Here is an 18,497-nt window from a genome sequence, read left to right on the forward strand (position 1 = left end):
TTGTTTTTTTTTTGTAAAGTCACGTAGAAGGGAAATAATAAAATAATAAAAATAAAACAATAATTTTCTTGCTGTGGTTTTCACACCTGATGACGATTGCTTGTGTTGCAATCGAAACGCCGTGAGAAGTTAATTATTTAATTTTTGTTATTTTATTATTTCCCTTCTACGTGACTTTACCGAAAGAACCAATAATAATGTTGAGAGCCATAAGGGCATCAACCAAAGCGCTATGCGAACAAGGCCATCATCATCGGCCATGGTCCATCCACTGCTGGATGAAGGATTGTCCCATGATGCTACACAGTCCGTCGCCCTCCTACGGATCTCATCGTGTCGTCTCGGCGATGGTCGCCCTCTTGCTGTGACCGCTCCTTGGCTGCCATTCCGCCACAAGTCTCCTTCACATGGCCGCAGAGTATCCTGCCCAAGGCCACTTGCTCTGCTGCACAGACTTTTATAAACGTACCGTCTCTAATTTTAATTTGCTCCCCGCTCCACGAGCTCTTCTTTCTGTCACTCGGTGCAAACGAAAGCACACGCCTCTCTACGCTTGCGCACACCTGGGTGACACACGTTTCCAGCTGGTGGAATTTCAGCTCATCGGAGTGAGGTGTGCGTAGTAACAGATAGAGGTGAACAACACCCTTTCTACGGTAATGTTAGCTTGCGTCTTCCTCTACAGGGCTACGCAGTGCACGTTTCTGGTCACGTCTACACTGCGCATGTACAGGGCTAAAGGCACACGCACTGCACCGTGTGCTGGGCGTCCATCGTATACCTCACCGCCTCTACTGCCAGTCCAAGCCAACAGGGTGGCGCCGTGGGTACAGCACTCAACTCACAATTAGAAGGTTGCAAAAGTTCAATCCCGGGTGGAGGTTGACGCAGCCTATCGTCCCTGAGAGGTAAATAAGATACGTGCTCCTTCATGGGAAGTCATCAGCAGTCATCACTACGGATATAGTGGCCCCACACCATGGCAATGCCGAATTTCCATTACTCATCTGAACAGGGAAAAACCTTGCATTTGACTGGATTCTTACCAAAACTGCCAGCACATGCCTCCAGGAAATATAAGTGAGGCCTGTTTGTTTGACTTCTGGAACTTCACACGAAACAGAACTCTGCTGCTCGGCCTCTTCACTCGAATGAACGACAGTGAAACGTCACTCCCACTCTCTGCACCGGATTCCAATCCCCTCCACAACTAAGAAATACCACCGCACTCCCACAGACACCGCCTGCTCTACCCAATCTCGTATGCTGCACTTACATTTCAAGAGTGATTCATTCTCTGTCTGTATTTCCAACTCCTTCCCCCTACGTTAAACCTATGTATGTTCAACTTCTTTCTCACCGTATATAGCCAACTGTGCTAATCAGAGTTGCGGTGGAAAGACTACAAACTAAAAATAGTTTTTTTTATATTTAAAATAAAACCTATATCTCCTGTACAAGGGCATGTTCATTGAATCTCTGGATATTAAATTCCGATATACAATATGCATACGGGTATTCATTAAAAACAATTAAAAGTGTCTCTCTGTCCCAACAAGCACCGGAGTGGTGGTCAACCCTGTCAAAGGCCCTGAAGCGAGAAGTATAAACTCCACACTTCTATGGCAAAGCCAGTCTATTAAAGGGACAATCACTGTTGGCTTCCCATTAGCGGCGTGCAGTCTATCAGGGCCTGCAGGAATGAAACTGAATAAGCAGCGGTGTAACGATTCGCCGAGTCATTGAGCTCACAAGTTTGCCCTAAAGTGGGTGCTTAAGGGTCAATGAGTCTCGAGACGTGTAAGTTGTTTTAAGGGGTTTCCTCCTTGGGTGCAACTCTATCGGGTTTACACAACACAAGGGGTGCCACCTGTGCATTACGAACAACGACCGATTTGCGGTGTGTCCACACACACATCCACGATGCGCCCTTCACGAGCTTTGTAGCAGAGTGGAAGTGCCATCGCAGGTGGTCACAGAGTGTTGGTGCAGCAATCTCAAGCATCTGCCGCGCGCGCGCACGCACCGGCGCCGCCATCTCTCACCTTCTCCTCGTGCGAAGCGCGGCTGCCCACCTCTCGGAGCTGCTGCTGCAGCTGCGCTCGCTCCGCCTGCACGGTGTGCAGCTCGGCCACAGCCACGTACGCCTGGCAGGGGCACACAACACACAACAGCAGCAGCAGCGGCACACGCGTACGGTCACGAAAGCACGCAGCAGACAATGACAAACAATATGCTAAGAAAAGTTTTACTCTGTTTTCTGTTTGGGATAATCTTTTGTGATTGGGTTGAGACCGTCAAAAGCGATAAATATTACAACACAAGTAGTTTATTTTGGGTTAGATCGTCGTGTACGTATAATGGCAATTTTTTGCTATATCCTCCCGACACGTGGGCAAATATGGCAACTGGTTTGGTTTCGGAAAAATCGGAAAATTTAAAAGCGACCAAGATTTTGACGATGGTTTATTCAACGTTTCATCGGGCCAAACCAACTGGCATATTTTCCCAAGTGATACATCGATTGATTTGCCGTGTCAGGTGCCAGAGGGTATAGCTGAAAGTTGGCATGAAACTCACCCAAAAACAAACTAATCATAAATTATAAATTTGGTCGTGAAAACCTATGCATTAAATTAAATGACGTTTATCTTGACAAAGAGGACAGAATGTGCATTCATGACCTTTGAAACACAAGGTGCCCTGACACTGGCATAACATTACGATTACGCTCTAAGCCACCCAAGACAGACGGTCACCAATTATTATTGAATAAACAAGCCTCAGGCGCATCTACCCACGCAGCGGCAACGCTGGCATGGAACATCCCACAGTCAGCCACCACGGACATTTGCCGCTCAGCTCCCACCAATCAGAAGGCCTTGTGCGGAGGAGGTCAAGTGGGGACGTGAGAAACGGGAGCCCTCTACTCACAATCGATCAATTACTTGAGACACGGCACGGTGCGCTCGACGCTCAACCGCTTCCAATCCACTTGCGAGATGTTTACCTCGTTGATTAAATGAAGATTGCTATCGACAGTGAAGTGGCTGCAGATAAAGCCGCACTCATGTTGATCACACGAAGGGTTGGTCCATGCGTGCGGAAACCTCATCCAGTGATGAACACCGATTTAGGTTGTTGCTACTCGCTCACACACACTCGGGGCACCCTGTAAGACGTCTCTCTCTACAAACAGACATCATCTCGAAAGAGAAACGTGCTCACAGGCTACCCACTGCCCTTGTTCAAACCCTTATCAAGGTTTACACAGCTAAAAGCTCAGCAAAGAAAAAATGCAAGTATAACTTATCATGTGCTCTGTACGTCCTGTACCTAAATCGAGCCATGCATGAGATTATGTGCCTCGCGACACTTTCTATGGCAAGTGCCATTGCACTCAGCCGTGCTACGTCTACTCTAAACGTGTTCACGATGTTGACCGGGTTTGTTGTGTGTGTGAACACGGGGGAGGCCTTCAAATCGCTTGGGCTTCACCAGACGCGTACGCGGGAGCAGAAAGCGCGAGCGGCGACGTGAGCGCCACTCGTCCCCGCTGCTGTGCTTACCTGCTCGGTCTGCACGCTCACGCTCTGCGAGCGCTTCGAGCCCAGGGTCTGGATCTTCTCAAACACCAGGTTCACCTTGCGGTGGGTGCTCTCTGCGCTCTCGCTGTTCCTGCGCGCACAACGTCCACGCAGACAACGAGCCCCGTGAGGCGGAGGGGATAGCATGCTGCACTACCACCCTCCCAACGCGGCCTTGCCTGCTGTGCAATGCGCAAGATCCACTCGCTTTGTGGTAGCTGAACCTGGGCCTCCCCGAGGTCGACTCAGCCTTACATGAGTACTGCATGAACAAGAACAGGGGGGAAGACAAAGGAGGCTAGATCTAGCCGGTTCACTGTCTTGCGTGACACTCACTAATGTTCATACCCACATAAAGAGACAAAGACAAAGAACCCCCGTATAGCCTTTAACAGACTGTTGGGGCAAGTGCTGTTCGCAAGTAGCTACGAAGGTCGTTACGGTACACGAGGTCAGTGGCGATGTTTACAGATCGCACCAGGTAGTCATTTCAGGCCGAGTGAACCTTGGGGAGGCCCAGGACAGATGCAGCTAATCATCACTGGTGTTGGCTGTGAGCGGGAATTGAACTTGGGTCGCAGAGTTCGTACCACAGCGCACGAACCGTTGCACTACCGCTAACTATTGAGTAGACATGCAATGGAACACGCGTACTAAAATAATGTGCACATACCGCATAAAACTAAAACACACATACGCTTATGCAAATTATTGTAAGACGACATAGCAAACGTACATTGCGATGAATAAACCGGGTACTTGGGCCTTCAGAAAACACGTAAACTAACTTCAACAAATACCAGTAAGAAAACATTGATTCATGCACACCAAATGTAACGCATTTGTTGTGAGCTTACTTGTTTAATTCATGGATCGTTACATCCCTACCAAAAGTTAGGTGGCAAATCCCACGCTTTGCTAAGTATGCCTGTGAATAGTTAGTTCTACCAACCAATGGGGCACTACGTACAGTGGGCAGAGTTGGCATGGCTCTTGGTGGCAGGCCCATGCCAGATCTTGGCTTCGGGAGCACGAGGCACTGAGCAGAGAAAGCCTGGGGGGGGATCCTGTGCTCCCAGCCTACCGGCCCGAGTGGGCAGGCTGCCCACTGCAGCTGTCACGAGCACTCAATTCAGCAATTAACCCCTCCAGCACGACGGCACGCAGGCAGCGCCGGGGACGAGGCGTCCATCCCACGCGAGGCCGCTCTGACCCGGCTCCAAGCTTCTGCTTGCTTCAGTGTTTCCCTTCGGCGCAGTCGTTTGTACATCAAGAGGGATTTGTGAGAATCTAAAAAATGGTGTAATAATTGTGCCTCTTATTCAAAGGGGTATTGCTGAACATTCCAAACGTCTATCTAGCCGTGTGACTGGAGCACTGCTGCTGTGAGCAGAGTGAAAAGTCATTAAAGAATGAATGCACAGGAGAACAACAGAGTGAAGCCAAATGCGATTCAACACTGGTCTTAACAATCAGTAGGTGTCATTATCCCACGAGGGCCACTCTGGCAGAGGGCGCAGCTCGCTATTATGAAGGTAAAAATTGAAAACTGGGTCGGCGGTTGACACAGCATATCATCCCTAGCGGTCAGTAAAATGAGTGCTACTGTGTGGACAGCCAATAGCAGTTGTCCCGAGGAGAGGCTGGACACTGCCATACAACCACGGGATCTCCTCCACGAGCACAAGTATTCGCCACGGAGATGAGTGTCAACCAAATTATAGAAACAAACAGACTATTTCCATTTTTTTTAAGTTAACAAACCGGAGGCAAATTTTAATAACATTTTATACCTACGTGACTTTACCAAAAGAACCAAAGAGTATGGATTCCTGCAGTCACGAAAGCTTCAAATCAAGATTAAAATACAGTTCACGTTAGCTGAAGTTAAACATCTGAACACGAATAGTGCATTGAGCACTTTTGCAAATTGGAACACGACATACCACCCACTGGGAGTGTTGCCACTCACAGCATAGCCCCACCGTGGCAGGCAACCTCCACGGCACGGCAGTTGTTGCGGGCAGAAATACCCACAACAACTTCTACCGCCAGCAACAACTCTACAGAAACTACAGAAAGTGCTGCCCCTCGCACTCTAAATTTAATAATAATAATTACTTATTTATCCAGGAAATCAGTCCAAGGGCTCTTTTTCAGGAGGGTCCTGCATTGGGTTTTTCTTCTTAGATGTTTCCACACCATAAATGATGATGAGTGTTTATACAAGTGGGAGGAAATCGGGGCACCCAGAGAAAAATGTAACATATTATAGAAACAAAACAATTAGCAGTCATTGGTGACAATGCTAGCTGAGACCATTGGCTTACTCCACTTGAGAACGTGGTTTCATCTCAAGAATCTGTCTCATATCAAAGCCTACGACACGTGCAGGCACGGTGCTTTCTATTGAACATTGACTCACTGAACCACCCAGCCCACAGCCCTGAATCTGAGTTAACGGGGACAGGAGCGACGCTGCACCTGTGGCTTGCGTCTAGGAGTGCACGCGCGATGGCCGTATCGGTAATGACAGCAACATGAGATCCTGACAGTGCTATTGAAATAAATGTTTATTAAACCAATATACATTCTTAATATAAATACTAGGGTTGTTAAAATATGTTTTTTTTCATAACCGGTAACCATATCGTAAAAATTGGTTTGCAGCATCTACAATAATGTCAACCGATGAAGATAAAAGTACAACCCTGTGAGTACTCTGGTTCTTTCGTAAAAGTCACGTAGGTGAAAAAAATAAGAAATAAAAATAAGAAATATAAATACAAATAAAAAAATTGAAATAAATTAAATCACGACGTTTCGGAAGCAACACAAGCTTCCGTCATCAGGTGGGACAACCACAGCAAGAAACTAAATTTATGTAAATTACACCCTGTGAGTGTTTGTCATACTCCGTGTGGTGTACTGGTGGAGGTTCGACAGAGCCTCCCTGTAACCAGTAACAAAAAAGCGGTTACCGGTTATCATTTAACGGCCCTGATAGATACCAATCACGTTCGTGTTGAATTTCCAATCTGGGATCTTCGCCATGTTCTTATCCAGCCGAGGTTTTGTTCAACATTTGTGACGCCATGCTGAAATGCAGTGCTTTCGAATTTTCATGCCATTCAAAAAACAGAGTAAGGGCTGTATCCATCTGGGGTTGAGTTACATTTTGCTAAACATTTGAACGACAACGCCAGCGACAGATCCAAAGTAACTCTCTAGCAGACTAAACAATTAAACTACTTAAACTATTTTTTTATTTTACCAGGTAAGGCCCACTGAGCTATATAGCTCTTTTTCAGAAGCGACCTCGCAACAAATGACCAAGTGGTTTATCATGTGGACATTATAGCAGCCAAATGCTCTTAACACGTGTTTATAAATGTGGAGCGAAAAACCGGAGGACACGGAGAAAAATCCATGCGACCACAGGGAGACCATGCAAACTCCAAATATATAGGCGTCAGGGACGGGATGGAGCCAACGACTTCCTACCAGAGGTCGCAAACGGGTTTTGATTCCTTTCCCGTACCCATACCCGGCCGCACCAGGGTCGCAAATGGGTACCCGTACCCTACCCGAAATGAGTGACAAACGGTGACTCACCAGTGACTCACAGCCTACCCGTACCCGTACCCGGCCGCACCAGGGTCGCAAACGGGTACCCGTACCCGGCCGGGTATCGGGTAGGGTACGGGTATCGGGTACCCGGTTGCGACCTCTGCTTCCTACAGACCTCTTGCCACAGTGATGCCCAGACAGCAGAAGGGTGGCAGCCCGACATCAACCGCTCTCGCACAACTGGCATGCACCGCTAGAGTTCTCACGGTCCACTCGCCGGGACGGCGAGAGGGCGCAGGAATGCGTGCGTGGAGCGCCGGGTGTCTGCGCGTGCGCACTCACCCCTCCCGCAGGACGCTGTACAGGAACTGCTTGGCGCTGGCCTCCTGGGAGACGTCGGTCTGGTCGCGCAACAGGTCCGGGGTGGTCACGAGCTGCACAGCCACAGAGGGGCACGCGGCGGAGGCAGCCATGCGGGGGACGGGGCACAGCACCTCCGATTAGCACGGTTGGCTACGTACGGTGCGAAAGAAGTTCAACATACGGCGACCGCGCCCAGCCGACAGTGTTAAGTTCGCCGCCACCGCCTCCTTCATCCACGCGATCGCCAAATCTCTACGTCATCGACGACAAAATGTCCACATTTGTCTGCAACATAACAAATGACAAATAACGCTCACATTTCGTGATACATCAGTTTCCTTCAAAACTATGGCATTGCTACTTTCCACTCCTCCTCAACTCGAACTTTAAACTTGCAAAAAGGTCACCTTTTTAGCAATGTCATGGAAACACATGGGTGACTCCGTAAGGTTCTCTGGACATTTAATAGGCAAGTGGATTTCGACCGGGATCTGCCCTGGCCTAGCCCTCACTTCTCCCATCTGCCGTGCCCGTTTTTAAACCCCCCGTTCCTCTCCTACCACTGCTCCTACAGACTCGCACGGCCATGCCTTCACATCCACAAGCCTCGCTCTTCGTTACATTCTCAACAGACGTCTAGTCTACGGTGCATTTATTACATTAACCCTCTAACCCCGTCACATATTTAATGCCATTAAACTCTCCATTGGTTGGCCGCATAGAAGGACTGGCTCCTACCGTAGGAATGTAGACGACTCACAGTGGCTTAGGGCCTCCAGTAGAGATGAACATCACCCCCACTCTTATTCGAGCGTGGCCGAAGCATTGTTCCCTACGTCAATTTCTACTCATTTCTTAATACGATATTTTACTCTAGATTTGAAGTTACTACTATCAAAGGTTTGTTCATGGCTACTAACAAAGGTTTGTTCATGAAGCCATCAAGATATATAAACATAGACATAACTTAAACCGAGAAGATGGATACAAATTGAGCAATCATTGGAAGGATGTTATCAACCAGGTTAAAACCCTAACTGCTGTATAATTTGCTCTGATATCCATATCTCTAGTCCTGCTCAGTCCCATCATTTAGAAATTTGCCTTACGTGTCCCTGTACCGCCCCCCTACGCTTCAGGCTATCGACCCTCAATTTTTATTCTGCGTCCTTTCCCCTCCATCCTCTCTATCCTTGGCTCCGCCCCCCCCCCCCTCACCAATATAACCCCCTGGTAATCGCAGCTCTTTGGCCCATTTCAGCAACTCTGTTTTGCTGTGATTGTTCCCACCTGATGGCGGACGCTTGTGTTGCATTCGGGACGTCGTGATTTAATTTACTTTTATTTATTATTATTATTATTTTATTTTTCACCTACGTGACTTTACCGAAAGAACCAAAGAGAATACGACATTTGATGTTCAATCTGTCCGCTATTTACGGCTTTTGAAGTAAAATGCATTTCAATACAAAAATACTAAATCCATTCCTCACTATCATCAACCATTGTCTATTCACTGCTGGTTGAAGGCCTCCGTATGCCACCGCCATCCTTCTCTGGGTCTCATGACGCCACAATCCATCTCACCCAACAGGGTGGGGTACGTGGCATACGAAAAACATAAAGCACGGCAAATATGGTGAACTGTAGTGGCCTGTAACAGAACACGTGGAATGATCATGTAGGTTGTGGTTGACCAGGCATCATTGCACATTTCTTTAATGAGGATTTGGTACACAAACCAACAAATTTGCAGAGGTTGCATCAAACAAATGTGCAAAACAGAGCACCAACAAACCAGAGGCGACCTTTGTCGCTGATTAACAGCAGGGCCAGTTAATGTAAAAACCTCGAGAAAATAATAATAAAACAGGCACACACCCTGGGCTTGCAAGGCACAGCTGGGTGGCACGCCCACTGTCCAGACAGCCTGCCTATAACCACCAGTATTACCTGATGCTTCCTCTCTCGAGCCCTTACAACACACGGCACCCAACACACAGCACACAACACTCAATACACAGCACACAACACTCAATACACAGCACACTGCACACAGCACCCACCACATGGCACCCAATACAGAGTACAACAGCACCCAACACAGGGCACCCAACACAGTAACAACAGCAGCCAACACACAACATACGGCACCCAATACACAGGAAAACAGTACCCATTACACAGCACACTACACACACCACCTACCACATGGCACCCAACAGACAGTACAACAGCACCCAACACAGGGCACCCAACACACAGTAACAGCAGCCAACACACTGCGCACTACACACAACACACAGTGCCCAATAAAGGGCACCCAATACACAGTACAACAGCTCAAAATACACACGGCATCCAACACACGGAACCCAACACACACAGCGTTAACATATGCAGCAGAAGGGAGTGTGTGTATTCCTGCTGCAAACGGCCCCATGGCTCAATTCTGATACCCCTGCAGCAGCATGGAGACCCGTTACCTTGAAAACTAGAAACCCAGAACAGGGCAGAAGGCAAGGAGATTGCACCTCTGTACATTTTGCCCTCGCTGACCCCGAGTCTCGCTTGCAAAATGCTCTTATTTCACTGAGCTGAGAGATATTGGTCGGAGGGACAAATTGGAAAACGTTGCAGAGTAAGTGGCAAGTGTACCTAGGGGCAGCCGTGACAGGCGGCACTGGAATAAAAACGATGCAACAAAGGGGAGGACGAGAGCACGTTCAGAGTGATTTTCACGGCCAAACTTACAATTTAAATGTAATGCAGCAATGTGCCGAGAGGAGCGCGCGTTTCATCACTGCTTGCTGCCTGCTTTGATACGGTTCATGAACACGGTTATGAACAAAACAATATCGAACAAAACCTGAATAGTGGGCAAAGAAGCGTAAAGAGACGGCTGCTTGGAGAGACAGAGAAAGGAGCACGTGGTGAAAACAGACAACGTCCACTACGAAGAGAACTACGGGGGTCGGGCAGGACACGTCCAGGGCAGGGCACGTCTAGGGCAGGGCACTTCTAGGGCAGGGCACGTCTAGGGCAGGGCAAGTCTAGGGCAGGACACGTCGCTGTAAAGGATGACGGCCGATGATCAAGAGTAATAAGAGAGTGGCAGCCAAGGAACGGAACGTGTCTGAGAGGACGCCTACATCAGGCCATGTCCAGGTACTGGACGCACTGTTGCACTACAGAATCGTGAGAGAGATGGTAGCGGCTTGGCGAAGCCTTCATCCAGCAGCGGATTGACCATGGCTGACGACGACGAATGAACGATGCTGCAGTGGGGGTGGCGCGCTTTTGTGGGCTGTGCGTGAACGTGCTCAAAATGGGCAGAGTGCGAGACAGACACCTTGCCAAGAGCAGGGTGGTTTGGTGTGGCTGTAGCACCGCGGTGTTGATGTGGTGGTCCTGTGGTTGAGTGAAGCCTACAGTCGGGCGGGCGTGCGGACGAGGGGGGGGAGCCCGGCAACATGAATTGGACCAAGTGAGTCAATACAGAAAGGGGTAGCTTGCACAAGGCAAAACCAAGCGTGCCCATAGCATGGCAACTTTACAAATAAGTCCACGTTTGCTGTTCGTGTTCACATTGATGGCCCACTGGGGGTCGGTCAACAGCAGCAACGGTGGGAGGGTGCCGCTTGATGACGCACAGCGGGGGTCAGGGGGAGCAGGTGGTGTTTGTGTGGGGAGCCGAGAATCCCGATAAGAGCCACCAAGCCAATGCCGCAGAAGAAATGCACTCCCAGAAGAAGAAGGCCCTGTGGGTGGTGGGACGGTAGGTGTAAAAAAAAATTGTAAAAAAAATCTGTGTAGGAGGCAAATATGGGAAGCAGGTGTATTGTCTGCTTGTTTACATTGCTACCCCCCCGATGATAAGAAAGGGTTCTCTTACCGTGGAGTCAACGCGTTCCACAACCACAGGGGTTGCCATGGGCGTGACTGACCGTGCGCGTTTGGAACCTACACGCTGGGACAACACAAGCCCACAGGGCGACCGCGTGCTCTTTGGCTTGATCAATGTCGCCTGGACCAGCCTTAAAGGTCAACGTGATGCTCGTGTAAAACTTCAGAGTTGAAGGAAGACATCGTGCTGCTCGCAGCAGACATCGCGGCTACCGCGATTTTCCCCTTTGGCTTGTGTTGCTATTGAAACGTCGTGATTTATTTTGTTTTATTTCTACCTACGTGACTTTACCGAAAGAACCAAAGAGCATGGATCCCTGCAGTCACGAAAGCTTCAAATCGAGAAGGAAGAAGAAGCAATTTTTTCTGTTTGCTTACGATTACGTGCAAGCACGCACAGCGGTGGCCAGAGATTGTGCACAATGTGCAAGATGCACAGCAAACAAAATACACGCAATTCCTGTTGCTTTTTATATCCCGATTGTGCTACTGGCATCCAAGGAGCAAGTGAAGCATTTTACATTCATTCAGCATGGCGAGCTGCACTTGAGTGTGCGTCACATGGGTGAGCTGCACTTGGGTGAGCTGCACATGGGTCAGCTGCACTTGAGCTGCACGTGAGTGGAGCTGCTCTTGAGTGGAGCTGCGCTTGGGTGGAGCTGCCCTTGAGCTCCACGTGGAGCTCCACGTGAGCTCCACGCAAGCTCCACGCGAGTGTCACTCGAGTGAGCTCCATGTGGGCGAGATGCTTCGTGAGCGTGCTGCTGCCTGTAAGTCCGCACGCTCACCACTGAAGCAGTTTACTCAATGTGAAGGTTCGATTCTCCGCAGAAGCTAACGACTTCCACAGAGAATTTCAAAGCTGCTGCCCGATTCAGTGTGTACACGAAGAGAGCCTGTGACACCATTCACAGGCGTAGACTGAAATAGAAATGAATAACAGTCGGGACTAAAGGTTTGTAAAATAATATATTACTTTACCCAAAGTCTACCTTGCAAAAGAGAAAATCAAGCTTGGTTGGCTATCACCTGTTGAATAAAGAATTGGAACTGTTCTGTAACATTTTAAGAGGGCATACCTAGATGGATTAAAAAACTACCTCACGGGCCCTCACTTGTTATCCTTCAAGGGTTAATGATGTGTGACCATTATGCTTTGCGGTCTTCACTTCGGAATACAAGCGAGCGGTTTGACCCCAAGGTGGACAGGGCAGAAATAATCCGCAAACCACACAAACCTCACACGTTGATCATTAAGTGTTGGTGCCCGGGCTGAGACCATCACTCACTCTATATGTGCGGACCTCAGGCTAGGATTCAAATAGAGGTCCTCGGTGGTGCTGTCTCAGTGTTCAAAAGTGGGACCCCCAAGTTGCCCGTTGTTCTGCCTCCTTCCGGGGCTGGAGAGGGATCCGCTTGCTTCATAGCGGCAGATTTCCCTAAGCTATGCCTCCAGTGGGAAAGGAACGTGAACATTCCCCTGGGATCGCTAATCACATCGCGAAGCTCAAAGTGAAGCCACGTTCATTTACAAGCCATGTGACGCCTGCCCACAGTTTGACGTGGGAAATAGGATGAAGAAAAACAGCCACTAAATGAATGCCCTGTAATGAACCAGCACTACTAACCTGCCTCTGGCATTCCATATCAACCCGAGTGACTCACAATGGAAAAGTTAAGAGGTAAAATCCCAGACTGCTGTGGGTTCTGACCTTCGTTCCTTTTACTGGTAAGAACCACCTGGTTCCACCAGCCCACAGGGGATTATTGTGTCCGTTGTGCATCCAAAAATGGGAGGGGTGCGGGCTGGGTAGAGAGGGGCTGGGTGGGGAGGGGAGGGTGGGGAGGGGCTTGGTGGGGAGGGTGGGGCTGGGTGGGGGTGGGAGGGGTGGGGCTGGGTGGGGAGGGGCTGGTCACCCCGTGGTGCCCTTATAAAACTCAACGTTTAACCTACTCACGCCGGCTTGTGCCCGCCCTCACAGTCGGCCATATTTGCGGAATACACCACGCCGCCGTTGACCCTGGCCATTGACCGAGCAACCCAACGTTCCTACCAGCTCCCTCCGCAGGAATGTATTTGTGACAAGCCAACAGCAGTGGCCGTAGGGGAGACTGGCATCACCGTGTGTGTTCAATTCCCACCACCGGTTCAGGGCCCATTATCCATACGAAGATGGAGACTACATTTTAACGATTTTTTTCGCGATGTTGAAATCCCAGAGGTAAATTACAAGATGTGAAGAGAGACGGGTGTGGTCGCATTGCTCGTGTGAGCGAGCAGATGCTGCGACTCATTCTGCTGTGCCGGGTGGTGCCGATCCCACAGTGCCAGCCCTGCCGCCCTCCAGTGAGGCCTCACGATGCCGCAGCAGCAGCAGCATACGGCTTTGTTGGTCGCTTTAAGAGCCCTCTGAGAAAGTTAATAAACTTATTTTCTGTTGGCAACTATGGATGACTGCTGGGAGTTTTTATAAGGCCTGCCACTCATCACGGCACTCCAGCAAATAACACCGTTAAACTGTCGAGGTGTTTGGTAAATTTGACGCGAGAGACGGCAAGTGCTGCTCGAACTGTAAATATTTTCCTGCTGTGCATCAGGTAAACACGCTTCCAGCAACAAAGGTGGCCATTTCCACTCAAAACGTTGAGAGTTCTTGATAAATCCAGCCGATGCGAATGGGGTGTGGATCACCCGTGCAGAAGCAAGGCCGTAGCTCACCAAGTTAGTAGTTCAGTGGCTTTGCAACCAGTTCATTGTGAGAAAACATTCAAGGAATACCTTTATTTGTCTACGAGCGGCAGAATTATTCGACTACATTTTTCAAGTGCAAACCAACCCCCACCTCCATTCTAACAAAATGGCAATAAGCTTACAGGAATTTCCCGTGGTATTGTCAGAGCACTCTACGAGTTTCCCATCATGGCTGGTTTCACTGCCATTACTCATTGCTCATCCTCGGGGTATCTCGTTTCAACTACACGGGGCAAATGACAATGGCCCTCACAACAAGCAGCACGGCTGCCTGTGGGAACACATGGCGTCACACTGCGTCTTGAAGCCCAGTTTCAGGGGAAAAGGTTCAGACCGTGGTGGTGGGCACACAAGAGGGGCCTTCCCAGCCACATGGAATCGATGGATTTCCGGTGTGTGGACGTGCCCACTTGGTGGTGGTAGAATGGCTACACTGAAATGACAACACGTGTCGTCTTCATACTGCATAAGGCACAATAACTGCTGGTGAAACCCCTCGGTTTGGTATGGGGATTTGCCCATGGGTGGAGATCAAATAAAGACACAAGGCCAATGTACGATTTCTTCCGATGTCAGTTTTTTTTAGACACCTTCATATAACTGGCCTTCTTTCAAAAATGCGTTGGGATAAAAATTGGAAAGCTGCGGAAAGGGACCGGTACGGACGGTCCTGGGGGAAGGGCATTAAGACTTTATTGGAAATCTGCACACGACGGATTCAAGTCTTCGCCACGGAACCTCATCCAATATCGTTTTATACGTGGCTCTCAAAAATACCAATATAAGAACTACATATATTACATCTCAGAGGAGATTTTGCCCAAAACACCCGCAATGACGGTACACAGACATAGGGGCATGCTTCTTAGGATTGTCCTGAGGTACTTTCCTTATTTGGCAAAACGTCACAAATGTGTCATCGTGCTAGCGGACTAGCTTTGACATTATCATTCATGGGCAATCTGTCCGTACGCATTCCGAGATATAATAAAATGCTTTTGCAAATTTACATCATGGTTTTCCATCAAAAAGTGTTAATACATTGAAAATAACATGATTTACCCTCCCTGGGAGAGGCGATGTGCTGTGGAAAAGTGCAGCTACATGAGCATCAGGGGGCACTGGCACACACGGACGAAAATACCACGAGGTACAGTCTCTCTCCATGATCATCTTCGGTCTCTTAGTGTTCCACCTGAGAGAAGACGTTCCTCACCCTTTCTCTTTCCCCTCTTGCGTGTTTTGTTTACTCTGTGCAACACCACACAGGATACTACTGTGCGCACCTGCACCAGAGATGTTTCACGAGGGTAACCAGGTCTGTGGGTTTATTTTGTTTGTTCGGATGTATGCTTAATAACACGTATTTTGTAAACGCCACAATAAACACTAATCCTGGTCTTCTGTTAACGTTTCTGGTACCCTCTCTTGAAAGTCATGCTTGTGATGGATGATTGAATAAAGTCATGTTTCCATAGATATTCCCATGAACGCCGATTGTGTTCTTCATTCCGACTTGTACACAATTCATTTTTGAACAGTGGGCAAGGTTGACTGGAGTTGAAGCATCAACTGGCCCTGCCAATTCTGTTGTTCACACAAACATGCTCATGGTAATTCACAGCTGTTCCCACTCCCTGTAATGTTACCACGATTCACAGAGTTGCGACAGCGCTCACCGTCTTGACAACCTCAGTGGGCAAAACACAAAGAGCAGCCATCTCTGATCATGTGACTTGTCTGCTACCTATCAGGAAAATAATATTGCACACAAGTACTTGGGCAAGGCCTCAATCACTGTGCAATTTTTCACAAAATCACACCGTCACAGGTGACAAAATTACGAAATACATTACATTAGTTTAAAATCCCTAATATTCTGGGCTCTGATGATAACTCACCTACCTACCCAAACAAATGGAGAAATATATAATTACATACAAAATACAAGAGTCAAACAACACGACACAACACATTTGATTTAGGAAGCACTCAGACGTTGTACAGGGGATGAGGAGGTGTGAAATCCCAACGCTGGTAATGAGTTTGGTGCTGTGATGAGCAGAATGGCGCACGTGTGAACAAGGGCAAGGCTCTGGCCCAGCGCGCGCGTGCACGTGTGGTGTGATCTCCGCACCTGCTTGGCACCGACGGAGCCGCCGCCAGTGGCCTCCGCTCGGGACGCAAGCGTAAGCCGCATGGAGCTCGTCACGGCAGCGGTGGCCACCTTCGCGTGCGGCTCCAGAAGGGGGTCGTGACCGCCCGCGCTCGCCTGCCCCCACCACCCGCCGCTCCTCGGGCCGTCGAGCTCCACGCGGCTCCTCTCGGTCCGATTCTCCCGCTCGCCAGACCGAGCGCTCGAGAAGTTCTCGAGGCTGCGTGAGCGCACGCGGTCGCCGGCCGAGATCTTTGTGCGCCTGCGGGGACGGCCGCGCACCGCCGCGCTGGCCTCGTCGAACTGCCCGATGAGCTCCTCGATGGACAGGATGTGTCCCGAGTCGATGTCGCGGCCCGTGCCCGCGCGGAACGGGATGTAGCGCCGGTTCTCGTGGCGGTTGGCGCTCTCCCCACGCAGCTCGTCGAGGCCGTCCTCGGACGGCGATCGAAGCGGCGGCCGCTCGGGAGACGCTCGCGAGCGCGAGGACGCGGAGCTCGCGTTGGAGCGCCCGAGGCTGTCCACGTCGCTGCCGGCCCTGCCAGACTCCTCACTCATGCTCGACACCGACCGCGTCACCGGAGGTTTGTCGCCGCTCCGCTTTCCCCACAACTCCTGTGTCTTCCCGGCCGCGGGCAATGGGGGGCCCCGCACACTGGCGCTGTCGATGACTCTTGTGGCTTGACCTGCAAGCGCGCTTCCCACACCGTTGGCCTCCCCTGTCACCGCCGGCTGCGTCACCCCGACTTTTGGACTTTTCTCCCTCTCTTGCCCATCCACACATGATTGTGCCTTGTCGGCCGGCCTGTACGGCTGAAGGATCCAAGGTTTTTTCTGAAAGTTCAGCTTCTGGCTTGAACTCTGACTCTTCAGTGCTGTGGATCGTGCCTGTTCTCGCGCCCGCATGAATTCTGGCCTCGTGTACTCAGTTTTCTTTCGCAGAGGGTCTTCGGTGGTCACTGAGGAACCGTTTGAGTTGAGGGCCAGGAGGCTCTGGGCGGTATTCGTTTTTGGCTCCGGCAGTGTGAGCTTCGGGGGGTCCGGCAGGCCGCCCTCGGGCTGCTCGCTCGAGTTGAGCACCACAAAGGGCTGGCCCTTGATGCCCTGGATGCTGATCTGCACACCGTAGGAGGAGGAGGAATTCATTTCGCTCAAAGGGTTCCCCCCGCCTCTGTGAGCCGGCGCGTTGGCAAAGTCCTCGATGAAGCGAATCTGGAGCCCGTAGTCGCGCAGAGACTGTGCGTCCACCTCCTGCCGAGCCGGGTCCATGGTGGCCGCGTTCTGAAAAAGCAAGCGATGCAGGCATTAAGCATCGGGACTTATGGGAGGGCCCAGGAGGCTCGCGTGTAATGGTGCTGCTCCCAAGTCGAACTCTGTCCCCGGCTCGGCATGGTCGCCCACGGCTGCACGACGCACACACAGGCTGTGCGCATAATTTGGTTTTGTTTCCGAAATCAGCAAAGTTAGACGTGCAACATATGTCCAATCAGTCTCGACGGTTCACATGGCTCCTTGAGGGGTATCGAGCTGTTGGTATCGAGCGGTCGATCCGGGTGGGATGCGTGGCTCTGCTGTTGCACAGCCTACAGGCGAGCGAGTCTGCTTTACTGTGAGCCGGGACCCCACCGGCAGGGAACGCACATTGCGGCCGCCTGAACAAGACAGGAGTTCTCTTCACACACACACACGCAGCAACACAACACCCCTGTTTATTACTCCTGTGTGGTTTGCGATTACCACTGCCTTGCAATTCACTGCGGTGTGCGATTAACATTGCATAACTCCAACCGGAGCGGAAACGTGTAACGTCAACAAGAGACCTGAGACAAAGACGCATCCCGCATGTAATGAAGACTCAACTTTAGGATGGACAAGCCGTACACATCTTCTTGGTTCTTTCGGTAAAGTCAAGTAGAATGGAAATAATAAGATAAAAAAAATATAACATAATAAAATAATTCTCACGACGTTTCGGCCACAACGCAAGCAGCCGTCCTCAGGTGGAGAACAGGTCTGTCGAGAAGACAGTCTGAATGATACACCCCAGGCTTCAGACTCTGTCTTCTCGACAGACCTGTTCTCCACCTGAGGACGGCTGCTTGCGTTGTGGCCGAAACGTCTTGAGAATTATTTTATTATGTTTTCTTCTTATTATTTTATTATT

General features: G+C 50.0%; 1 protein-coding gene across 5 annotated transcripts in view; it reads right to left on the reverse strand.

Annotated features, from left to right (window-relative positions):
* The window catches only part of LOC144951730 (cingulin-like protein 1), a 116,836-nt gene that overhangs the window by 64,247 nt on the left and 34,092 nt on the right, over nucleotides 1-18,497 (reverse strand). For all 5 annotated transcript variants that reach the window (XM_078882076.1, XM_078882083.1, XM_078882102.1 and 2 more), the window contains exons 2-5: nucleotides 16,316-17,614; nucleotides 7,500-7,591; nucleotides 3,570-3,678; nucleotides 2,046-2,147 (exon numbers count right to left, since the gene is read on the reverse strand). In XM_078882076.1, coding sequence (XP_078738202.1) covers nucleotides 2,046-2,147; nucleotides 3,570-3,678; nucleotides 7,500-7,591; nucleotides 16,316-17,602 — 1,590 coding nt within the window. In that variant the 5' untranslated portion in view covers nucleotides 17,603-17,614. The remainder of the gene's footprint in view (nucleotides 1-2,045; nucleotides 2,148-3,569; nucleotides 3,679-7,499; nucleotides 7,592-16,315; nucleotides 17,615-18,497) is intronic.

Source organism: Lampetra fluviatilis, chromosome 3, assembly GCF_964198595.1.
Source record: "Lampetra fluviatilis chromosome 3, kcLamFluv1.1, whole genome shotgun sequence".
Lineage (NCBI taxonomy): Eukaryota > Metazoa > Chordata > Hyperoartia > Petromyzontiformes > Petromyzontidae > Lampetra > Lampetra fluviatilis.